Source organism: Mastigoproctus giganteus, chromosome 9, assembly GCF_048544385.1.
Source record: "Mastigoproctus giganteus isolate SK-2022 chromosome 9, ASM4854438v1, whole genome shotgun sequence".
Lineage (NCBI taxonomy): Eukaryota > Metazoa > Arthropoda > Arachnida > Uropygi > Thelyphonidae > Mastigoproctus > Mastigoproctus giganteus.
In genome coordinates this window covers 218568457-218595422 of record NC_143583.1, presented here as the reverse complement: position 1 = coordinate 218595422, position 26966 = coordinate 218568457, and the positions used below count along the sequence as shown (strand labels likewise).

The 26966-nt window shown below is 39.4% G+C and overlaps 1 protein-coding gene across 1 annotated transcript in view; it reads left to right on the top strand.

Annotated features, from left to right (window-relative positions):
* Positions 1-26966, top strand: part of shot (dystonin-like protein short stop) — a 1739701-nt gene that overhangs the window by 1120415 nt on the left and 592320 nt on the right. Inside the window, exons 57-59 of the mRNA XM_090380932.1 lie at positions 2950-3124; positions 14634-14648; positions 21371-21392. Coding sequence (XP_090237058.1) covers positions 2950-3124; positions 14634-14648; positions 21371-21392 — 212 coding nt within the window. The remainder of the gene's footprint in view (positions 1-2949; positions 3125-14633; positions 14649-21370; positions 21393-26966) is intronic.

Below are 26966 nucleotides of genomic sequence, written 5' to 3'. Positions count from 1 at the left end.
GCTTGATATACCATCATCAATATTATTTATAAATACAGAAAACAATAATGGACCCAATACTGAACCCTGAGGGACTCCACTAATAACATTAGTCCACGATGAGCAGTGTCCATTGATTACCACTCTCTGTCTTCTTCCCCTCAACCACCCCTTTATCCATAGCAGCAGTTTGCCTCCAATGCCACACTGCTCCAATTTGTGCAGCAGTCTTCCATGTGCAACAGTATCAAAAGCCTTTCTAAGATCCAAGTATATAATATCAAAGTTATTCCCTGCATCATAGAATCCAATCAAATTGGTCAGGCAAGACTTCCCCTTAACAAAACCATGCTGTGTCTGAGCTATAACTGAAGTCTTGTCTAGATGATCCTGCAGTGCTTCTTTAACCAGTGCCTCCATTAATTTTCCGGGAACAGAAGTTAAACTAACAGGTCTATAATTACTTGTGTCGCCCTTTGATCTTCCTTTCTGAATTGCGGTCTCATTTGCACATCTCCAGTCCATGGGTACTTCTCCTGAGTCCAAGGAAGCTCTCATAATTATGTCTGAGGGTTTGCTTACTTCCTTTGCTGCTTCCTTTAATATAACTGGATAGATCCCATCCACCCCAGGTGCCTTTCTTGTATTTATCTTCAGAAATTTCTCCTCCACTTTACTCTCAGTTATTACAAGATTCTCTAGCTTACTGCCAGACTTGAATACACCTCTGGCATTCCCCTCGCTGAATAACTCCTCATATGTGAATGTCGATGCAAAATATTCATTTAGTTTGTTAGCTACCTGAGCAGGATCATCAACAGTTGATCCATCGATATCAAGTGGACCAATCTGATTCATCCCCTTCCTTCTAGAGTTTACATAAGTAAAGAACTCTGTGCTGTTTTTCTTTGCATCCCTTGCCAAAGATTTCTCATAATCTGCCTTGGCCTGCCTAACCTCCTTTGTAACTTGGTTACAGATCAACTTGTATCTATCATAGGCTTCTGTGTCACGTGTTAATTTGTATGTATCCGATGCATTTTTCTTCTGTGCCATATGTCTCGTTAGTTCATCTGACATTCACTTAGGCCTAAACCTTGAACAATATTTCTTAGTTGGTGTGTAAAGCCTAGTAGCTTCCAAGATAAGTTCTTTGAATGCTTCCCATTTTGAATTTGCTGTTGGTAACATCATCAGTTGGTCCCACTGTATAGAATTTAAATACTCTCTCAGTCCATCGTAGTCACCTTTACGAAAGCAATAACCCTTTCCTTTACCCCTAATGGTAGTTACCTCTTTGAGTAAATCCCACTTCAGCATATTGTGATCACTGACACCTAGTGGTTCCTTTAGCTACAGATTCTTAATGCATGAAGAATCACTACTGATAATCAAATCAAGAGTATTACTCCCTCTTATTGCCTCCCGAACATGCTGATGTAGAAAACAATCATCCAATAAATCCACAAAAGCCTTGCTAGTGTGCGAGTGACTAGCCCCCAAATTCCAGTCAATATCTGGGAAATTAAAATCTCCCATTATAAGACTCTCTGATGTACTGGCCCACTCTATTTCCCTGTACAGTTTCTTATTATACTCATCAGAGTCATTAGGCCTATGGCACACTCCTACTCTCAATTTTTATCTCCCAATGCTTATGTCACACCAAACTGACTTGACACTGCACTGTTCAGCAATGTTGACTGGCTTCAATTCCTTGGATTTTGTGTTTCTTAACTAATAGTATAACCCCTCCTCCCTTCCTATCCTCTCTATCCTTTCTGTAGACGTTGTACTCCCCAAATTCCAGTTCTGCATTCCTTATATCTGTGTGACACCACGTCTCTGATATTCCAACAATATCTGCCTTTGATGTTTTGAGCAATACCTCAAATTCATCAAATTTATTTACTAAACTCCCAGCATTGGTGTACATGCAAATATACATGCACCTGTTTCTATTCTTAGCTACCCTAACACAACCCATGTGTTTACTTGTACCGCAATGACTTCCAGCAGTCTCTGAAATATCCTGCATCTTGTTTTTCAGGCTTCTGCTCATTCCAATAGAAGCAGTGCAAGAATCACTTTCACCTCTGCCAGTGGCTACTGTTAATCTATTAGTCTTTGTATCCCCCCAAGCTAGCAGTTTTCTGATCCACCTAATACTGCCTAGATAGCATCAGCAAATATTCTTGCACCCTTACTATTTAAGTGTATCCCATCCCTGTAGAAGCAGTCTCTCCTGTTAACTAGTACAGTCAATTCTGAAAAAAATTCTACCCCTTGAGCCTTGCACAATCTTTCCAGGGCCGAACTGATCGACAAGGCTCTCATCATATACTCCCTCCTATCGTATCTGGGCAGAATTGCAGACACTTTCAAATTCAACCCTAATTCATGGCTTTATTTCAACAGTGACCTGTACTTGTTAAGTAATTCTGCTGGTCTCCTACTTCCAGTGCCCGAAACATTGCCTTATGCTGTATGGAGTCAAATGCCTTTTTATAATCTACAAATGCCATGCATAATGGTGTTTTATATTCATTTGCTTTCTCCATTAGCTGTGATATTACGTGAAGGTGATCCATAGTTGAGAATCCTGTCCTAAAGCCAGCTTCCTCTTTCGGTTGATTCTCATCAAGTATTGTTTCTAATCTGTTAGTAATGACGACCCTTGTGAACAACTTGTAGATGTGGGATAACAAGCTAATTGGTCTATAATTTCCAATTTCTGATTTATCTCCTTTCTTCGGAAGGAAAACTAAATTTGTGTATGTGACTTTAATTCTTACATAATATTCTCTGCCGGTCTGTTTAACTGTGAATTTGATTTATTTTGATTTTCTTACTCATCATTCAGTGATGAGTAACAAAATAAAATTGGAATAGTTTTGCAAATGTAAAGATATTTTATAGAAATGGCTTGTCTTTAAGATTGAGATATAATTTGAATTCTTATTTCTTTAGGTGAGGATGTAATACACATGAAAGACAAACTGGATAGCCTCCAATCCAGATTCACAGAACTTTCAACACATGCAACTAATAAAATAAGACAAGCTAAGGATATGTTGCCTTTAGTGCAAAATTTCCATTTATCACTTAATCAGCTCAATTTATGGATCGATAACACAGAAAAAGAATTAAAATCTTTAGGAAATATGGGACTAAATATTCAGCAGTCCACAGTACAGGTAAAATATATAAATGATTTCAACCAGTATTGCTCAAAATTTTTAAAGAAAAATTGCTATTCCTGGTAAAAATATTTTATTGATATATCACTCATCACTCAGCAAACGCTGAGAAAATTAATGATATAACTATGATAAAGAGAAATTATCTATGCTTTATATGCTTTTCTATATTATGATTACAATGATGGTAATTATAGAAGTTTGAATAGAGATGTAGCTATCTATTTTAATATTTTAAGATAGTTTAAAATGATAAACTGGTAGCATAAAAATTGCTGCTATTTCTTAAGAACTGAAATATTTAAATCCTAACTTATAAAAGAACCCAAAATACCATTATACACTTGAAAACTTAATGAAAATTTCATCATGTGAAAATGACAGTTGTGATTATGTAGAAAGAAATATATTGCTTAAGATTGTTATTATATTCAGGGGATGCAAGATTTAACTTATAAATTGTTATGAGTTAAATTATTAACTTGAAAATTAGAATGGTTATGATAGCCATGTAGTAACATTGCAGACGGCTGTTTTATTCTTCTTCTTCAGTTCAAATCCACTTATTTTTTGATAGGTGGAACATGACCAGGGTATGTCTGCCAGAGGCAAAGGTTGATGACGTTTTAGTGCAGATATCATCTTGTAAGGGCACAAAAGGTGATATTGTTGTACTAATGATATTAAGAGCAGAAGAGTGGCAGAATTACTTAACAAGTACAGGTAAAAGTTGAAAAAAAGCTATGAGTTATGGTTGAGTTTGAAAGTGTCTGCAATTCTGCCCAGACACGATACCAGGGAGTATATGATGAGAGCCTTGGCAATCAATTTGGAGAGATTGTGCAAAGCTCAAGAGGTAGAATTTTTCTCAGCCTGGTCTGTGTTTGCTAACAGGAGAGACTGCTTCTACAGGGGTGGATACGCTTAAATAGAAAGGGTGCAAGGATATTTTCTGATGCTATCGAGGCAGTGTTAGGTTGGTCAGAAAACTGCTAGCTTGGGGGGATACAAGGACTAATAGATTAACAGTAGCAGCTGGCAGAGGTGAAAGTGATTCTTGCATTGGTTGTTGCTCATCTTCTGTAACAACAAGTAATAAGCAACAACCCAGAAAACAAGGTGCAGGGGATTCCAGAGACTGCAGGGAGTCACTGCGGAACAAGTAAATACATGGACTGTGTTAGGGTAGCTAAGAATACAAACAGGTGCATGTATACTTACTTGTACACCAATGCTAGGAGTTTGGTAAATAAATTTGATGAATTCGAGGTGTTGGTCAAAACATCAAAAGCAGATATTTTTGGGATAACAGAGATGTGGTGTCATGCAGATATAAGGAATGAAGAACTGGAATTTGGGGAGTACAGTGTTTACAGGAAGGATAAACAGGATAGGAAGGGAGGAGAAGTTGTGCTATTTGTTAACAAACACATAAAATTCAAGGAAGTACAGCCAGTGGCTGGACAGTGCAGTGCCGAGTCAGTTTGGTGTGACATAATCACTGGGAAAGCAAAATTGAGAATAGGAGTGTGTTATAGGCTTAATGACCCTGATGAGCATAATAAACAACTGTACAGAGAAATGGAGCAAGCCAGAAAATCAGAAAGACTTATAAAATGGAGGATTTTAATTTCTCAGATATTGACTGGAATTTGAGGATTGGTCACTCATACACTAGCAAGGCTTTTGTGGTTTTATTGGATAATTGTTTTCTACAGCAGCATGTTTGGGAGGCAACTAGGAGTAATACTCTGGATCTGATTATCAGGAGTGATTCTTCATGCATTAAGTATCTACAGATAATGGACCTATTAGGTGGCAGTGGTCACAGTATGCTGAAGTGGGATTTACTGAAAGAGGTAACTGCCACCAGGGGTAAAGGGAAGGGTTTTTGCTTTTGTAAAGGTGACTACGGTGGTCTGAGACAGTATTTAAATTCTATACGGTGGAACCAACAGATGATGTTACCAACAGCAAATTCAAAATGAGAATCATTCAAAGAATTTAACGCCAGGGGCTCACATCTGGTGAGTATGGGCTTGGCACACCCAGAGTCCCGAGCTGGATATCATCATTCTTCTCTTTCTTCGTGATTCCCTTCTACTTTTGACTCTCTATCTCTCTCTCTCTCTCTAAGGGTAACCTGGGAACTTTTTTTTTTCTGGTGCAGCATAAGCCTCAGGCTTCCTTGCACCATATAGCTATTAATAATAATAATAATTCATCTTGGAAGCTACTAAGCGTTTAGTACCAAATAAGAAATATTGTTTAAGGTTTAAGCCTAAATGGATGTCAGATAAACTAATGAGACGTGGCAGAGAAGAAAAATGCATGGGATACATATAAATTAACAGGTGACATGGAAGCCTATGATAGATATATGCTGCTCTGTAACCAAATCACAAAGGAGGTTAGGCAGGCGAAGGCAGATTATGAGAAAATTTTGGCAAAGGATGCAAAGAAAAAAACAGCAAAGAGTTCTTTACTTATGTAAACTCTAGGAAGGAAGAAGATGAATCAGATGTCTATTTGATATTGATGGTTCAACTGAAATTGATCCTTATCAGGTAGCTAACAAACTAAATGAGTATTTTGCAGCTACACACTTGAGGATTTCTTCAGTTAGGGGAATGCCAGAGGTGAATTGAACTCTAGCAGTCAGCTAGATAATCTTGGAATAATTGTAAAGTGGAGGAGAAATTGTTCAAGATAAATGTAAGAAAGATACCTGAGGTGGATGGGTTCTTTCCAGTTATATTAAAGGAGGCAGCAAAGAAAGTAAGCAAACCCTTAACCATAATTATGAGAGCTTCCTTCGAGGTACCTGTGGACTGTAGATGTGCAAATGTCACCCCAGTCCACAAAAAAGAATCAAAGAGCAACATATGGAATTACGGACCTGTTAATTTAACTTGTGTTCCATGGAAATTAATGGAGGCACTGGTTAAAGAAACGTTGCTGGATCATCTAGACAAGACTTCATTTATAGCTCAGACACAGCATAAGTTTGTTAAGGGGAAGTCTTGTCTGACCAATTTGATTGGATGCTATGATATGGTCACAAAGGAACTGGAAGCAAAGAATAATTTTAATATCATATATTTGGATCTTAGAAAAGCTTTTGATACTGTTGCACATGTTAGACTGCTGCACAAATTGGAGCACTGAGGCATTGGAGGCAAATTGTTGCTATAGATAAAGTGATGGTTGAGTGGGAGAAAACAGTGAATTGTTATCAACAGACTGCTCTTCGTGGACTAATTTTATTAGTGGAGTCCCTCATGGTTCAGTGTTGGGTCCATTGTTGTTTTCTGTATTTATTTATGTTATGAATGATGGTATATTAGGCTTAGAGTCCAAGTTTGCAGACAATATGAAGGTCGGCACGATTGCTAATGACACTAACAGTACGATGCTGCAACAGGATCTAGAAAAGTTGATCAGGTGGGCTGAGAGGTGGCAACTGAAATTTAACATTAACAAATGTAAAGTACTGCATATGGGAAGCAGTAACCCCAGAGTAACGTGTCAACTGTGTGGTACTACACTGACAGCGGTAGAGAATGAAAAGGACCTGGGGGTAATTGTGCAGGCAGATAACCCCAGGGGCTCACATCTGGTGAGTATGGGCTTGGCACACCCAGGGTCCTGAGCTGGATATCATCATTCTTCTCTTTCTTGATGATTCCCTTCTGCTTCTCTCTCTCTCTTTTTGGCTGGTGCAGCAAAAGCCTCAGGCTTCCTTGCATCATACGGCTAATAATAATAATAATATGAAGTTTTCTGAGGAGTGCAGACGGTCTGCAAGAGTAGCTCATGGTGTCTTGTCAATGTTATACAGAAATTTTTCTAGCAGGGATAAGGAGGTGATTATCCACTTGTATAAGGCAACGGTTAGGCCACACCTAGAGTACTGTATACAGGTCTGGAGGCCTCATTTCAAGAAGGATGTAGAGCTGCTGGAACGAGTACCGAGAAGGGCAACCAGATTAGTGAATGGAACAATGGGGTTTCTCTTACGAAGAAAGGCTCAAATTTTGCAAATAACAGTGTTTGGAGACTAGGCACCTGTGAGGTGATCTGATTGAGGTGTATGAAGCCTTAAATGGTTTGAGCATGGTCAATGCTGATAATATTCTTCATCTTGCTCAGAATAATTGCGTGAGAGGGCATAAATTCAAATTGAGGAAAGTCAGTTGTAGGATAGATGTTCTTAAGTTTGCATTTAGCCAGCAGATAGTTGATTGGTGGAGAACAGACTTCCATCTTTTGTTAAAGTTGATAGCCGAAATAAATTTAAGGCTGAGCAGGACAGGTATTTGGAACAAAATGAGAGGTGAAATGGGAGCGTGTTTTTTTTTTTTTTTTATTTTTTTTTTCTGGCTGATGCTATATAAGCTTGCTTTCTTGTATCATGTGCCTTTACCAATTCTGATGCTAATGAGGTGTGGCTAGAAAGGTTCCAGGTAAGGCATCCCTGTCAAGGCCAAGTATAAAGCTTCAAGTGCATAATTTATTTGTTATTATTATTTTTGCTCTTGTATTATTTCTCCATAATTGGGGGTTCCACCTCGTGACAGGTATTGCTACCAAGTACACCGAGTGGGTGTGGTTATGTCTAGTGTTACTGTTGGTCGAGGAACTCTATCCTACAGGTGTTCAGGATTGCGACTTTCTTGCTTCTAGGCTGTTATGGAGGGTTTTTGGCACCATACCTGTAGTTGACATAATGATCGGGATGGTCATTACTTGTTACCTATGCCACATCTCTTTGATCTCCTGTCTTAGGTTCCTGTACTTCCTGATTTTTTCCCCATGGGTTTTCTGAAGGTTGTCAGTGTTGGGTACCGCTATGTCAATCAGATAGGTAACCTTTTCCTTCTTGTCCACAAGGGTTATGTCTGGTCTGTTGTGCGGGAATCCGTTATTATGGCACGGTCCCAGTACATCTTTTGGGTTGGGGTTTCTAGTACTGCCTGGGGTTCGTTCTTGTAGTATTGTACACTTTCTTCAACCAGCTGGTATTTCCTTGCTAGCTTCTGATGTATTATCCTGGCTGCCTGATCATGTCTATGAGTGTACTCAGTCTGGGTGATCACCTTGCATCCTGCAGTGATGTGTTGGATTGTTTCTGAGGCCAGGTGGCATCGTCGACATGTATCATCGGACACTCCAAGTTCCTTGGTGATGTATTTTCTATAGTTCCTGGTGTTGATTACTTGTTCTTGGATGGCGAGCATGAATCTTTCAGTCTTGGGGAAGAGCATCCCGCTCATGAGCCATGCATTGGAAGCAATTTTATCTATGGAATCTTGGTGGAGATCATTGTATATAGTGTCTGCCATGGAGTGTCTTCTCTGCCCATCTTTATAGCTTCGTTTGTACCTCCTGTTTGTGGGGGTGGGGGAGGACTCCTCGCTTAGGTTGAGTGGTGTATACCGCTTGTCTATCTTCCTTATGGCTCGGTAGAGTGCTGCTGTGTGTTTCTGGAAGTAATCCTTCAGGTTAACTATCAGTGTCTTCTGTTGCTCAGTGAGGTTGAGGTCTATCAGGTCATCTCCTTCTTCCTGGAAATTGTCAATCTCTCCACGGCAGATTTCGGGTGGTGTTGGCAGCTCTTGGTCATTATTATCCTTGTCTTTCTCATGATATCCTCCAGCTCGGTGTTTTAGTCCAATCTATGACCCCGAAGGAGTATGTTAACACTGGGACTGGATAGGTGTTTATGGTTTTAACTGTGTTCCCTCCATTCAGCTTTGCTTTCAGCAGGCTTCTGAGTCTCTGATGGTATTTTTCAATCAGGCAGGCCTTAATTTCCTTGTGCTGTAACTGCTGAGCCTGCATCAACCCCAAGTATTTGTAGGCTTCTCCCTCTGCCACGGCCCTGATCAGTTGACTAATTTTCCCTGACACATTCCATGGGTCTTGCATTTGTCCAGACCAAATTCCATCCTAATTTCATTGCTGAATTCTTCGGTGATCTGTAGTAGTTGCTGAAGGTGCTTTTTGATTCCCGCATAAAGCTTGATGTCATCCATGTACATCAGGTGGGTGAGGGTGTACAGGTCCTTCCTTCTTTGAGGTTACATCCGTACTTGCTAATGTTGGGCATGGTAGATAGAACACACAGAACCACAATGGACTCAGGGCATCTCCCTGAAAGATTCCTCTCCTGATAGGCCTGGTTGTGATGTTTTCGACCTTAATGATGGTACTCCATTTCGCCATTGTTTTTCCTAGGAAGTTTATCACTCTCCGATTGGCTTTGTAGATGTTCAGCACTTCTATTAGCCAGCTATGAGGCACAGAGTCAAAGGCCTTGTGGTAATCAATGTAAGCTGTGTACATGTTGCGGTGCTTCTTGTAGGCTTGCTCAATAACCGTGGCGTCTATGGTTAATTGCTCCTTGCATCCTTTCTTGTGTTCCGCCCTTATCTTCTGGCTCTCCAAGTGGTGTGATATATTCCTGGTTATGCAGCTGGTCAGGGTCTTGTGCTTTGTTGAGAAGCAGGTGATTGGCCTATATTTTGCTGGGTTTCTTGTATCTTTGTCTTTAGGCTTCAGATGTGTGATTCCTTGAGTGAGAAACTTCGGGATTGTCTCTGTGTGCCTTATCATTCAGGTGAACTGCTCTGCCAGGTGCTTGAGCTTCTTCTACCAGTAGTTTTTATATTGTTATATTAAATTATCTTCTATAAGTAGATTATAGACCTAGTCAGGATCCTTAGTTTATTCTAAATTGAGATAGCGAGATTTGGAAGCTAATCAATACTTACGAGTCCGTAGAAGTACCGTTCGAGAATTCCCGCCATTTTTACACGATAGCATAAGCTTAGTGTAGTATAGTGCATAATATAATATTGTTAATTAATCAGTAAATCTATTAATCTTGATAAACTTTATTGTCAATTAAATTGTATTATTAACTCTATATATATATAACGACTTAATCGTAACAAATAATTAATACATAACTATAGTGGTACACGTGATACGGAAGTTGTATAAAGGGAACTCGTAGAAAACACTAGATACCGAAAAAAATATATATATATAACATATCTGTTTTGGGATATAACTTAAGGATTTAATTTTTGTTTTGAAATTTTATTCAATGAAATCGGAATCATGACTCTGACCAGAGCAGCAAAGCAAAAGGCTCAAGCTAAGGGGAGTGCTGTGGTTCAGGGGAGAACTGAAGGGGGCAGTTACCCTCTGAATCACAGTCTTTTGAAATGCACTGTTTGCTTGATGTTTGCAGAGCAGTCTGGTACGGGACATGATACTGCCAAGGGGGATGTCTTTGTGTGTGCACGATGTAAGGAGTGCAAGGAAATCGGGCAACAACTCAGCTTTGTTATGGGCCTTTATGAGAGCTTGAAGGACAGGGTGGATGCCCTCGAAGGAAATAAATTGAGGGGGCCCATCAAGCTCTCAGCTGCCCACATCAACGCCAGAGCTTGCACTTGGTCATCAGGCAACACAGAGGCAGCCCCCTAGGCAGAATGCGCTGGTCCCACAGGAACTAGTAGTTGTTGGTGACTCTATTGTCAGGGAAACGGGAAACATGCTTTGTAAAAAGGATAGGTGGAATAGGACCAGGGTATGTCTGCCAGGGGCAAAGGTTGATGATGTTGTAGAGCGGATATCATCTTTTAAGGGCACAAAGGGTGATATAGTTGTACACGTTGGCACTAATGACATTAAGAGTAGGAGACCAGCGGAATTACTTAGCAAGTACAGGTCACTGTTGAAAAAAAGCCGTGAATTAGGGTTGAATTTGAAAGTGTCTGCAATTCTGCCCAGACACGATAGGAAGGAGTATATGATGAGAGCCTTGTCGATCAATTCAGCCCTGGAGGGATTGTACAAGGCTCAAGGGGTAGAATTTTTTTCAGCCTGGACTGTACTTGTTAACAGGAGAGATTGCTTCTACAGGGATGGGATACACTTAAATAGAAAGGGTGCAAGAATTTTTGCTGATGCTATCGAGGCAGTGTTAGGTGGGTCGGAAAACTGCTAGCTTGGGGGGAGACAAAGACCAATAGATTGACAGTAGCCACTGGCAGAGGTGAAAGAGATTCTTGCACTGCTTCTATTAGAATGAGCAGAAGCCTGAAAAACAAGATGCTTGATATTTCAGAGACTGCTGGGAGCCATTGCGGTACAAGTAAACACATGGGTTGTGTTAGGGTAGCTAAGACTAGAAACAGGTGCAGGTATACTTGCGTGTACACCAATGCTAGGAGTTTAGTAAACAAATTTGATGAATTTGAGGTATTGCTCAAAACATCAAAGGCATATTGTTGGGATATCAGACACGTGGTGTCACACAGATATAAGGGAATTTGGGGAATACAATGTGTATAGAAAGGATAGACAGGACAGGAGGGGAGGAGGGGTTATGGTATTAATTAAGAAACACATAAAGTCCAAGGAAGTGAAGCTAGTCGACATCGATGGACAGGGCAGTGTCGAGTCAGTTTGGTGTGACATAAGCATAGGGAAATCAAAATTGAGAGTAGGAGTGTGCTATAGGCCTAATGACTCTGATGAGTATAATAAGATATTGTACAGGGAAATAGAGTGGGCCAGTAAATCAGAGAGTCTTATAATGGGGGATTTTAATTTCCCAGATATTGACTGGAATTTGGGGGCTGGTCACTCACACACTAGCAAGGCTTTTGTGGATTTATTGGATGATTGTTTTCTACATCAGCATGTTCGTGAGGCAACAAGAGGGAGCAATACTCTTGATCTGATTATCAGTAGTGATTCTTCATGCATTAAGAATCTGCAGATAAATGAACCACTAGGTGGCAGTGATCACAGTGTGTTGAAGTAGGATTTACTCAAGGAGGTAACTACCATCAGAGGTAAAGGGAAGGGTTTTTGTTTTCGTAAAGGCAACTATGATGGACTGAGACAGTATTTAAATTCTATACAATGGGACCAACTGATGACGTTACCAACAGCAAACTCAAAATGGGAAGCATTCAAGGAACTAATATTGGAGGCTACCAGGCTTTACATACCAACTAAGAAATATTGTTCGAGGTTTAGGCCTAAATGGTTGTCAGATGAACTAATGAGAATTGTGGCAGAGAAGAAAAATGCATGGGATACATACAAATTAATGGGTGACATGGAAGCCTATGATAGATATAAGTTGGTCTGTAACCAAGTCACAAAGGAGATTAGGCAGGCAAAGGCAGACTACGAAAATTTGCCGAAGTTTCTGCAGCATCAAATTATTCTCCGGATTTCCAGAAAATAAAGACCACAACTGAACAACGTGCCATCAACTTTAGAACATCAGTTTCCCTTCCGTATAACCAGCCTCTTCAATATTCTGAACTTTTACATGCCATTAAAACAACACGCAACAGTGCCGCTGGGCCAGATGGAATATTTTATATCATGTTACAAAACCTTGGTGACAAAAACTTAGAAATACTGCTGATCTATTATAACCGAATATTTCTAGAAAACATTTATCCCAGCTCTTGGCATCATGCAGCAGTTCTTGCCTTTTTGAAACCCGGTAAAGATCCTACCAGTCCGTACAGTTACAGGCCAATTTCCCTCTCCAGTTGCCTTGGTAAACTACTTGAAAAAATTATCCATAATCGACTTGTTTGGATCATCGAAACAGAACACCTAATGAGTAATCACCAACATGGGTTTCGTAAGAACAGGTCCTCCTTAGATCTCATGATCAAAGCTGAGTCTGCAATTCGTAATGCCTTTGTAAAAAATGAACATCTTGTTATGGTTTCCATAGACATTGAGAAGGCATTTGATACTACCTGGCGTCATGGCATTCTCAGTGACCTTTATGCTCTTGGGTTACGAGGCAACCTGCCCATATTCATTAGGAACTTTCTTCAGAATCGTTCATTCCAAGTTCGATATCACAACTCACTTTCTGCGATATTTTCACAGGAAGAAGGAGTGCCACAAGGGTCTGTACTGAGTGCAACCCTTTTCGCCCTTAGAATCGATTCCATCACAAAAGAACTTCCAAATGCTGTTCAGACCTACCTTTACGCTGATGATCTCTCTATTTCTTGCCATTCCCAGAACATGAGATCCATTGAACGGCAACTGCAGATATCCCTAAATAAAGTCCAAAGGTGGGCAAGGTTAAATGGCTATCGTCTATCACAGCAGAAGACTGTTGCCATCCATTTTTGTAATCAACGTAAAATGCATACAGACCCTGAACTTCATGTATCAAACTTTACCATTCCAGTAACTAACAACATCAGATTCTTAGGATTAATCCTTGACAGGAAACTAAATTTCCTTGAGCACATTAAATTTGTACGTACTTCCTGCCTCAAAAAACTAAACATACTAAGAGCTTTATCTGCCTTGTCTTGGGGAGCAGATCGTACATCTTTGTTGCTCTTATATAGATCACTGATTAGATCCCGATTGGATTATGGTGCTCCACTCTATGATTCTGCTCGTAAGAGTATACTACGGTGGCTAGATCCTATACAGCATAGTGCTTTGCGGATTGCACTTGGGGCGTTCAGGACTTCTCCTATTCATAGTTTATATATTGAAGCTAATGAGCCACCTCTTTACCTCCGCAGAAAAACGCTGCTTCTTAAGTATGCAGCCCGAATACAAAGTTGCTGGCAGCATCCTGTTGAGCCATACCTCTTTAATCCACCACTGCAAAATCTCTATAGAAACAAACCCACTAAAATAAGACCAGCAGGCTTACGCCTAATTGAAATAACACAGAGTTGGAATGTTCCAATTTTCAATAGGCAACAAGTAATGAATTACTCTCAACCACCTTGGAGTCCGCCTCTACAATTAACCTGCGATACTTTTCTTCACGAATGGGGAAAGAATCGCCTACCAATAATCAATGTGAAACATCTCCATGCAAGCCATATTCAAAAATATGCCGATTTTTTACCGATCTATACTGATGGCTCCAAATCACATTCAGCGGTAGGAGCAGCGGCAGTTTTTCCTACTTCAATCATTTCGGCTGCTCTTCCAGCTCAGTATAGCAGCTTCTCAGCAGAACTCCATGCAATAAAATTAGCCTTAGAAAATCTGACTCAGTACCCATCTGTAAAATACATAGTATACACGGACTCGCTCAGCTCAATTACAGCAATACAACATTCTTCCTACAAGGTTCACCCTGTGTTAGATCAAATCAGAAGTCTCCTACTGCAAATACAAGAACGTCATCAATCAGTGACCTTATGCTGGATCCCAGCACATTCGGGGATAAAGGGGAACGAACTCGCTGACAAAACTGCTAAAAATCCATCAACTTTTGATTTAACCTCCGTCCATGTTCCAGCCTCTGACTACAATTGCATCATACAAACAGCATGTCTCGCACAGTGGAAAGATCTATGGCAATTCCAAACCAATAATAAACTCTATCAGTTGAAACAACACCCAAAGCTTTGGCACACTAGCACCAAAACAGTGCGAAGAGAAGAAGTGGTACTTGCAAGGGCACGAATAGGACATACGTATCTCACTCACCTCCATCTACTCACAGGAGAGAATCCTCCTCAGTGCCCACACTGTTTAACTCAATTATCAGTGAAACATATTCTAAATGACTGCCCACAGTATCAACAAGAAAGAACATCTGTCCTGTCTTCCCTGAGAAATCTGCGAGAACCAATGACACTAAATCATATTATTGGCGAGGAAGCAAATATCAATGAATTTTTCTCTTTCCTGAAAAAAATTGGACTATATCATAAATTCTGAAAGATCACTGTAACAAAAATCAAGTTATTACAACAAAAATTTGTTTTTAACAGTTTCCTATGAATAGGCGCATTATAGCCCCAGCAGCTTATGCGCCATTAAACCTCCATAACACACACACACACACGCAGACTACGAAAAATCCTTGGCAAAGGATGCAAAGAAAAACAGAAAAGAGTTCTTTACATATTTAAACTCAAGAAGGAAAGGGATGAATCAGATTGGTCCACTGGATATTGATGGTTCAATTCAGGATCCTGCTCAGGTGGCTAACAATCTAAACGAGTATTTTGCATCTACATTCACGCATGAGGAGTTATTCAGGAAGGAGAATGATGTAGGTAAAGTAAACATTGGCAGTAAGCTGGATGATTTTGTAATAACTGAGAGGAAAGTGGAGGAGAGATTTTTGGGGATAAACATAAAAAAGGCACCTGGGGTGGATGGGATCTATCCAGTTATATTAAAGGAGGCAGCAAAGGAAGTAAGCAAACCCCCTAGCCATAATTATGAGAGCTTCTTTGGACTCAGGGGAGGTACCCATAGACCTGGAGATGTGCAAATGTAACCCCAATTCACAAAGGAGAATCAAAGGCTCACACAAGTAATTAAGAGACCTGTTAGTTTAACTTCTGTTCCAGGTAAATTAATGGAGGCACTGGTTAAAGAAGCACTGCAGGATCATCCAGACAAGAATTCAGTTATAGCTCAGACGCAGCATGGTTTTGTTAAGGGCAGGTCTTGCCTGACGAATTTGATTGGATACTATGATGTAGTCACAAAAGAACTGGATGCAGGGAATAACTTTGATATTATATATTTGGATCTTAGAAAGGCTTTTGATACTGTTGCACATGGAAGACTGCTGCACAAATTGGAGCAGTGTGGCATTGGAGGCAAATTGCTGCTATGGATAAGGGGATGGTTGAGTGGCAGAAGACAGAGAGTGGTAATCAATGGACACTGCTCAACGTGGACTAATGTTATTAGTGGAGTTCCTCAGGGTTCAGTGTTGGGTCCGTTGTTGTTTTCAGTGTTTATGAATGATATTGATGATGGGATATCAAGTTGAATGTCCAAGTTTGCAGATGATACAAAGGTTGGCAGGGTTGTTAAGGACACTACTGACGCTATGCTGCTGCAACAGGATCTGGAAAGGTTGAACAGATGGGCTGAGAGGTGGCAAATGAAGTTTAACATTGACAAATGTAAAGTACTACATATGGGAAACAGTAACCCCAGAGCAACGTATCAACTCTGAGGTACTACACTGACAGTGGTGATGAATGAAAAGGACCTGGGGGTAATTGTGCAGGCAGATATGAAGTTCTCTGAGCAGTGCAGACGAGCTGCAAGAGTAGCTCATGGTGTCTTGTCAATGATATACAGGAATTTTTCTAGCAGGGATAAGGAGGTGATTATTCCCTTGTATAAGGCAATGGTTAGGCCACATCTTGAGTACTGTATACAGGTCTGGAGGCCTCATTTCAAGAAGGATGTAGAGCTGCTGGAACGGGTACAGAGAAGAGCAACAAGATTAGTGAATGGAACAAAGGGTTGCTCTTACGAAGAAAGGCTTAAGTTTTGCAAATTACAGAGTCTGGAGACTAGGTACCAGCGAGGTGATCTGATAGAGGTGTACAAAGCCTTGAATGGTTTGAGCATGCTCAGTGCCAATGGGATTCTTCATCTTGCTCAGAATAATCACCTCAGAGGGCATAAATTCAAATTGAGGAAGGACGGATGTCGGATAGATGTGCGGAAATTTGCCTTTTAACCAGCGGGTTGTTGGTTGGTGGAACCGACTTCCATCACTTGTTGTTGAAGTTGATAGCCTAAACAAATTTAAAGCTCAACTGGACAGGTATTTCGAACGAACGGAGGGATGAAATTGGAGTAGTATGTGTGTTTTTTTTTTTTTTTTTTTGGCTGATGCTGAATAAGCTTGCTTTCTTGCATCATGTGCCTCTACTAATGCTAATGCTAGTTGTGGACGTTATCAATTCCTGGAGTTCTCCAGTTGTGAGATTTCTTGATAGCCTGTTATGTGCGCCTCTGTAGCCAGGTGGGAAGGAGCAGCAGTGCATAGCACACGCTTCTTGATTAGACCGGGGTTCGAGCCCGTCACCACCAAATACGGAGGATGCGGAAAGGTCAGGGAATGACCACCGCATATCCCTGAGCAATATGGCCTTAGTTGCTAATGCTCCAAATAACAAACAATCCGATAGCCTGTTTTACTTCTTCCCAAATCTCCCACCCTCTCATTTCTTGTATGTCCTTGGTTTTCTTGCGTTCTAGTTCTATCCAGGTGGCTCGGCTGTTATGTCTTATTTCCTTGCTCCGTATGTTTCCCCAGAATTCTGCAATCTTTTTCTCGGGTGGTCTATTCCCTTCTTTCCCGTCTTCTCCGAGATTCCTGTAGAAGCCTCTTTGGTCCTCATCGAAGATTCAGTTGTTTATTTTCCTCTGGGAGCTCTCTTTGTATTAATGTACTCTCTTGCTGAGTGCAAGGAGGTTCTACTTCATTAGGTGCAAGTACTTGCCTATTCTCTGATTATTTGTCTCATGTTTGCTCTGGATGCTGTATCGCTTGAGGATGCTCTTCACTTTTCCAATTAATTTATTCTTTTCCAATTAATTTCTTACTCCTATTGCCCTGTTGGTACTGTGTCACTTGGCCTATCTTGACTTTTAATTCTTGTATCTTCTGCTGAAGTCTTCTTTCCCAAGCTGGTGGTTCCTTCTGTTTTCGATTCTTTTGCTGCTGGGCTCTAGCTTCTCTTCCATTAATCCTCATGGCTGCTACCACAGCACAATAGACGGCTGTGTGGATGGCCTCCAGTGTTGCCCCATTGCTGTCGACATAATGTAGTACATATTATGTGCCAATTCAGGGGGTCTGTGACTCCCCACAAGTCACAGATTATTGTTATTATCATTATTATTAGGTTTAACATTAGCAATGGAAAATGATGCAAAAAAAAGGAAGCTTATACAGCATCAGCCAAAAAAAAAAAAAAGACATACACCACGTTTCACCTATTCATTCACTCAATAGTTTAGACTATTCTATTCGAGTAAGAACTAGACTATTCACTCAATAGTCTAGTTCTTACTTGAATTTATTTAAACTATCAACTTCCACAACAACAGCAGATTGAAGTTTCTTCAACCAATCAACCTTCAGCCACTGGATAAAAACAGGCTTCTGCATATCTATAATGAGGGCCTTGTCAATCAGTTCGGACCTGGAGGAGGATTGTGCAAGGCTCATGGGGTAGAATTTTTCTCAGCGTCATCTGTGCTTATTAACAAGAGAGGCTACTTCAGGGATGGGATACACTTAAATAGAAGGGGTGCAAGAGTGTTTGCTGATGCTATCGAGGCAGTTAAGTAGGTCGGAAACTCCTATCTTGGGGGGGGGGGGGATTCACAAACTAAATGGTTAAAAGTAGCCGCAGGCAGAGGTGAAAGTGATTCTTGCACTGCTTCTATTATAATGAGCAGCGGCCTGTAGGGCAGGTTTCTTGGGCTTTCAGGGACTATTGGGACATCATGAAACAAATAAATACAGGGCTGTGTTAGGGTAATTAAGAATAAGAATAGGTGCATGCATACTTTGAATGTATGCCAATGCTAAAAGTATAGTAAATAAATTTGATGGATTTGAAGTGCTGGTCAAGGCATCAAAGGCTGATGTTTTTGGGATATCAGAAATGTGGTGTCACACAGATATTAGGAATGTAGAATTGGAATTTGGGGAGTACATTGTGTACCGAAAGGATAGATAGGATAGGAAGGGAGGAGGAGTTATGCTGTTAATTAAGAAATACATAAAATATAAGAAAGTGCATCCAGTTGATATACATGGACAGTGCAATGTTGAGGCAGTTTGGTGTGACATAAAAAATGAAAAAGCAAAAATGAGAGTAGGAGTGTGTTAGCATTAGCAAGGGCACATGATGCAAGAAAGTAAGCTTATATAGCATCAGCCGGCCCCGAGTGCCAAGCGATAGTGACAAGCGATTTCCTCTGAGATATATAGTGTGCTATTTCTAAGCGACAAAGTTTAATTTTATTTCTAGTGTCGTTTTCTCTTTTGTTTAGCTAAAGTGGTTCTGTGCTTCAAGCGCTAAAGTAAGAACCAAGAAAGGAAAACTACCTTTCTTTTTTCAGAGTATATATATTAATTACTAACAGGCTACTAAACTTTACAACCGCTTGGTCACTGGTGGCATCGCTCCTGCCTCCACGTGGCGGGGCCGATAACCTGGGAAAAGAAAGCCACTCTCCCAGGGCGAAAAGGAGCAGACATGGAATTTGACAATTTCCCTCCAATTGAGCCTCGCCGCTCATGTCCTAAATCAAATGATAATGACCATGACACATCACAGTCGAAAAGACTGAGGACTGACACAGAGCAAAAGGAATGTCCATCTTTCCTTATCTTCCAGTCCTTGTCAAACAAATGCATGAGTACACTCTCCCCGTTTCTGATACAGAAATGTTTGGAAAACACAGCAGGTTCACCTAAAATGGTGAAAAGACTTAGATCGGGTGATTTACTAATTGAAAGTGTGAGTCGTCAGCAATCAGACTCTGCTGAACCTCTCAGCCTTTGGTGGTATTCCCGTGCAAGTTACCCCACATGCGACTCTAAATGCCTCCAAAGGGGTCATCACTGAGTGGGATTTGATTAATGTCACAGAAGATGAATTAGTCCAAGAATTAAAAGAACAAAAAGTCACACATGCTAAACGCATTATGATCAAAAAAGATGGCCAGCTGGTTCCAACGCGGAACATCATCCTTACGTTTGGCACACCAAATTTACCAGCGAGTGTTAAAGCCGGCTATCTCAATTGCCGTATAAGACCCTACATTCCTAATCCCATCAGATGTTATAAGCGCCAAAAGTTTGGACACTCTCAGACCGTCTGTCGAGGGGATGCAGTGTGCCCAAACTGTGGTTCAAAATCCCACGCACAAACGGAATGTGATGCAGGAACACCACATTGTTCAAACTGTCAAGGCCAACACCCTGCCTACTCAAAGTCCTGTGAACTGTGAAAAACAGGAAAAAAGATCCAAAAATATAAAGTAGAGTGGAAAGTCACTTACCAAGAAGCAAAGAAGCAGATTATGCTTACTACAACTAAACACACCTATGCAGCAGCAACAAAGAAATATCAGTCAGCAGCCACTCAAACTGACGTGTCAGTTCCCCCATCCATGTCTATTGCAGACTGGGCTAGAGAAATATTCTCAAAATCACAGCAATCTACTATGGAACAGCATGTGAATGATAGTGCCAATAACACACCAATTACAGTACTGCCAACTGCTTTGCAGTCTTCCTCAGAAACTATAAAAACTAAAACAGCAGTCCCAAGGCAGAAAAGTCAGCAAAATGCAACAAATATGGATACTAATGAAAACTTCAGCCCGGATGAGCCAATCTTAGATCTGTATGCAGATGATGACATGGACACAGCGCATCCTATCTTTTCAAAAAAAAAGAAAGAATAAAAATTGAGAGACAAAAACAGAGTGGACCTAAAAAACAGACTGAATCAAACACAACCGCCAAAATCAAATAATGGATCACATCATACAGTGGAACTGTAGAGGTCTACGTTAATAACTGTAATATCGATGATATCCATGACCTAATCCAACAGTATAGTCTGGTAAGCATATGTTTGCAAGAAACTAATTTACCTTCGCAAGTAATTCCAAAAATCAAGAACTATACTATATATCAGCATAATAGAAATAATAATACCACCATGGGTGGAGGTGTGGCCATTCTAGTAAACTCAAGAGTACCTACTAAACACATTCCACTGCAAACTTCCTTAGAAGCAGTAGCAGTACGTGTCTCCTTAGGAATCATGTTAACAGTAGTTTCAATCTACCTATCACCAAACAAAGAATATACTTATAATGACCTAGAAGTTCTTCTGCTACAGATCCCTCCTCCATTTTGTTTATTTGGAGATTTTAATGCACACCACCCGATCTGGGGCTCCCCACATACAGACAGACGAGGTAAAGTTCTGGAATCGCTGCTTGACAAACACAATCTAACACTGTTGAATACTGGTGCTGATACTTACATCCATTTCTCCACTAGAACAATTACAGCTATAGACTTGACAATCTGCTCTCCAACATTGTATCCACTCATCTGCTGGACAATTCTGGACAATCCACTAAACAGTGACCATTTTCCAATAATTTGTGAATTCCAAATAACTAGAATCCCTCAGGTAAATAATTCCCGCTTAAAATGGAAATTTTCCAAGGCCGATTGGAAGTTATTTGCTCTCAATATCTCATTCAGTGATGAAATTTTCAATTTCCAATTCATTGATGATGCCACACAGCACATCACATCTCAGATTCTGAATGCCGCGACCAAGGCCATACCAAAAATCCGTACTGGTTCGTTTAAACATGCTAATATTTGGTGGAGTGAAGCGTGCCAACTTGCAAAAAAAGAGAAAAACAGGGCATGGAATCTGTTTCGTAAACACCCAACTACCGAGAACCTTATAAATGAAAGCAAAAGCGCGATTCGTAAGGAAAAAGGCAAAAAAAGATTCTTGGATCCAGTTTGCCTCTACTATAACGAAGAACACAAACAGCAGAATAATCTGGAATAAAATAAAAAAAACTAAATGGTAGATTTCTCCCAGCATCCTCTCCAATACTGAGATGGAAGGGACAAGATTTATCATCTCCAGTTGAAATAGCTAATGCTCTAGCAGAAAACTTTGCCAATATCTCAGATACAGCTGCATATGAACCATCTTTTCAGCAACTTAAAAAAAGGACTGAGCAAAGCAAATTAAATTTCAGTACAGCAAATTAAATTTCAGTACATAAATTTCAGTACATATAACGCTCCCATATAATCAACCCTTTACAATGTTGGAGCTACAGGTTGCTCTAAACAAATCAAGAAATGGGGCATCAGGACCTGATGGTCTTTATTACCTCATGTTACAACACCTAGACAAAAAGGCTCTAAATTCCCTATTGCTTTTTCTGAATCGGGTCTTCTCCGAAAGCTATTATCCTCGCTCGTGGTGTCATTCATGGATATGAAATAGATTTCACAAACCCTACCACCCACTAATCTTATAAATTATAGGAGACTTAAGGCCTTAAGCCTGCCACTTCAAGAAAACTAAAAGACTCCTGGATTCAGTTTGCAACCTCATTTAATAAAAATACTGATGTTAGAATGATATGGAGAAAAATAAAGAAACTATATAGCAAATTTTCTTCTCCACTTTTCAACTTTGTGAACGTCCTACCATATTTTCCGTTTTCTGCCTTGACTGTATATGATCTGTCATTTCTAAAGATTAAAGCTTTAAGTGAAAAATCCAAACTGAACTTCAGAACCACATAATCAACCACTTGTTATGCTTGAACTTCAAGATGCCATATATATATATCTTTATTTCAATATCTAACTGAAATAACAGTGTTGCTGGTTCCAATGAATATATTGTATAATGCTTCAACACTCAGATAATGAATTTTTGCTGCTGACCTTCTCCAATTGCATCTTCATTGAACATTCAATCCTCAATTCCTGATATCATTCCTATGTACTGGCAAACCCCAAACCAGAGAAAGAGCACTCTATTCCTCACAACTGTAGACCCTTTCTCTTACCAGCTATTTGAATAAAACCCTAGAAAAAAATTTAATACCATCAACTGACTTGCTGTCTTGAGTCCAAAATTTTAATTTCTGTTAATCAATTTGGTCTAAAGAAAAATTGGTCATCTCTGGATTTCGTGATCAAAGCTGAATTAAACATCAGGAATTTATTTTTATCCAAAATGAGCATCTTATCATGACAGCTTGCCTTGACATAGCTAAAGCCTTCAATATCACAGTGTTTTTGTATCTGGGGATATCTTCATTACATGACCTGAGTGGCCACTTACCATATTTCTTACAAAACTTCCTTAGTATAAATCCATTCAAGCTTGCTATCAGCAAGTCCTCTCGTAAATCTATGTATAAGAGGAAGAAGTCCCACAAGGCTCTGTTGCCATCTTATTTGCAATAAGAATAAACTATATGAAAAAAAATATTTCACACACTGTAAACTCATACCTCTATGCCAATGATCTGACAGTTCTCAGAATAGCATTAGTATTAGTTGAAGCATATAATGCAAGAAAGAAAGCTTATACAGCATCAGCCAAAAAAAAAAAAAAAAGAACCTTCCATTTCACCCAACTGGACACTCCAAATGTTTGTCTGCTTGAGCCTTAAATTTATTTCAGCTATAAACATCCAAAATAACAAATGGAAGTCTTGTTGTTGTCGATATAAGTCCTCAAAGAACTTAAACTGGGAGACCCATCAAGCTCTCAGCTGCCCACATCAATGCCAGTCAAATTCCACATCAAACTGCACTTGATCATCATCAGGCAGCATGGCAGAAACCTTCAGGGCAGAATGCACTGGCCCCACAGGAGCTAGTTACTCTAGCTCCTGTGGAGCCAGGTGACTCCATTGTCAGGTAGACAGGAAATTGTGCAAAACGGATAGGCGGAAGAAGACCAGGGTATATCTGTCAGGGGCAAGCCTAATAGCCTCCAAGATTAAGACCGCAAAGGCTTCCCGTTTAGAATTCACCATTACTAACAACATTTGTCGACCCAACTGTATAGAATTTAAAAACTTTCTGAGACCACTGTAGTCACCTTTATGAAAGCAAAAGCCTTTACCCTTGATGGTAGTTACATCTTTAAGTAAATACCACATAGGTACACTGTCACCTAGTAGTTCCTTTATCTGCAAATGCTTAATGCATGAATAATCACTGCTGATAATCAGATCACGAGTATTACTCCCTCTGTATTACTCATGATTTGCCCCTCTTAGATGTTGCTGTTGAAAATAATACTGCAGTAAATCCACAAAAGTCTTGCTGGTGTGCGAGTGACCAAACCACAAGTTCCCGTTGATATCTGGAAAGTTAAATCCCCCATTACAAGACATTCTGATTTACTGGCCCATTCTATTTCTCTGCACAATGGTTCATTGTACTCATCAGAGACATTAGGCCTATAATACTCTCCTACTCTCATTTTCCCTCTCCCAGTATTTATATCACACAAAATGCACTCAACGTTGTACTGTTCACCCAATTCAACTGGATGCATTTCCTTATATTTTATGTGTTTCTTAACTAACAACATAACCCCTCCTCCCTTCCTGCTCTGTCTATCCTTTCTGTACACATTGTACTCCCCAAATTCCAATTCTGCACTGCTTATATCTCTGTGACACCATGTCTCTGATATCCCAACAATATCTGCCTTTGATACCTTGATCAGCACTTCAAATTCATCAAATTTAATTACTATAGTTCTAGCATCGGTGTACATGCAAGTTTACATGCACCTGTTCTTACTCTTAGTTATCCTAATACAGCCCATGTATTTACTTGTTCCATGATGTCTCCCAGCAACTCTTGAAATCTCCATCAACTTGCTCTCCAGGCTGCTGCTCATTACAATAGAATCAGTGCAAGAATCGCTTTCACTTCTGCCTGCGGCTACTGTTAATCTTTTAGTCTGTGCATCCCCCTAAGCTAGCAGTTTTCTGCCCCACCTAACACTGGCTCGATAGCATCAGCAAATATTCTTGCATCCTTCTATTTAAGTGTATCCCATCCCTGTAGAAGCAGTCTCTCCTGTTAGCAAGCATAGACCATGCTGAAAAAATTCTACCTTGTGAGCCTTGCACAATCTCTCCAGGGCTGACTTGATTGACAAGGCTCTCATTATATACTCCCTTCTGTCGTGTCTGGGCAGAATTGGAGACACTTCGAAATTTAACCGTAACTTGCAACTTTTTTTCAGCATTGACCTGTACTTGTTAAGTAAATCTGCAGATATCTTATGCTTAAGGTCATTAGTGCCAACGTGTACAACAATATTACCTTTTGTGCCCTTAAAATATGATATCTACCTTACAACCTCATCAAATTTCGCCCCTGGCAGACATGCTGTCATCCTGTTCCACCTATCCTTTTTGCATAATATTTCTCTGTCTCCCTGACATAGAGTCCCCAACAATAACTAGTTCCTGTGGGACCGATGCATTCCACCTTGGAGATTGCCACTGTGTTGCCTGATGCACAGAAGTGAGCTCTGCCATTGAGTTGAACAGCTGAGAGCATGATGGGCCCCTCATATTAATTTCTTCGAGGGCATCTACCCCTACACCTCAAACTCTCATAGATGTCCATCAGAACATGGAGTTGGTGCCTAATTTCTTCACAGTCTTTACACCTAGCACACACAATGACATCCTCTTTGGCTAGATCATATTCTGTTCTAGAAAGGTCTGTAAACATTTCACACATTTTTTTTAGACTGTGATGTATTGGAGAATTTCCCCCTTAGGTACGATCCCCCCGAGCCTCAGCACACTCCTGTTACTTTGTGCCCATTGCTTTGCTGCTCTAGTCTGGGTCATTATTCCATTTAAGTATAATTTAATTTACAGTGTAATTTAATAAGATTGATAAAATTAATATTTGTAGTATAATTGATAATATTATACTAATGTAACATATTTCTAATACAGTGCTACGTATTTCACTATCTAGTTTTTCGTTAAATCTCACACTATGAAGTTCGGTATTTACATTAAGCTATTCCTTATTGCATAATAATGTCAGCAAGTCACGAGCTACGAACATCAAGTATTAACTTTCAAAATTGCTATCTAAATTCCAATAAACCAAGCAGGTTGTTATGAATATATAGATGTTCGTAATAATGAAGAAATAAATTAATTTATTAATTTATATAGATGTTTGTAATAATGATGAAAAATTAATTTATTAATTTATATAGATGTTCGTAATAATAAGAATGTCATCAACATAGCGGAATGCAAAAAAATTAAGGTTCGGGTTGTTATGAATATATAGATGTTCGTAATAATGAAGAAATAAATTAATTTATTAATTTATATAGATGTTCGTAATAATTAAGAAATAAATTAATTTATTAATTTATATAGATGTTCGTCATCAACATAGTGGAATGCAAAAAAATAAAGTTCGGGTTGTTATGAATATATAGATGTTCGTAATAATGAAGAAATAAATTAATTTATTAATTTATATAGATGTTCATAATAATGAAGAAATAAATTAATTTATTTCTTCTATATATTACGAACATCTATATATTCATAACAACCCGAACCTTAATTTTTTTTGCATTCCGCTATGTTGATGACATTCTTATTCTCAACATTCATTTTGAAAATATTGCAAAATCCATATATCCCACTGAACTCACTCTCAATATAGAAAACTTTGGCAACCAACATGCAAATTTTCTTGATTTAAGTATTACTCTAAACAGTCCTCCTCTTCGTCATAATTTGGAACTATTCGACAAAAGAAGCGAATTTAATTTTAATATTATATATTTAACAAATTGGAACTCGAACATTTCGATTAAGGTTCATAAAAATATAATCTACACACAAATTATCCGTTTGGCTAATATTAGTAGCAATCAGTCACTTTTCGCTGGTGCTTTAAATGATCTCTATACCAAACTTTGCAATAACGACATTCCTATTAATTTCTTAAATTTTATTATAAAAAATCTCTCTGATTTCATTAAAGAAAAATTCGGTTTCACCATGTTCCACCTCGATTAGGGTTAATTCGATACCTGTATAGTTGTACAGTTGTACATATGAATGGTGGTATTTCCACTGCTTGGAAAGTGATCACACATTATGATTTCTATTAGAATGATGTTCGTGTTCTTTCACCTCCTAAGTTTTTCTTTTCATTTTTTTAATTTAATATTATCGGTAATTACTTATGATCAATCTTATTTTCTCTATTTTATTTTGGCCACAGAGGGCTCCCATAGTTCTTCTCTTCTGAGCAACTCCACCATCGTTGTCATAGTTCTCCCTCTGTTTGCATTTCATTCTTATTAATCA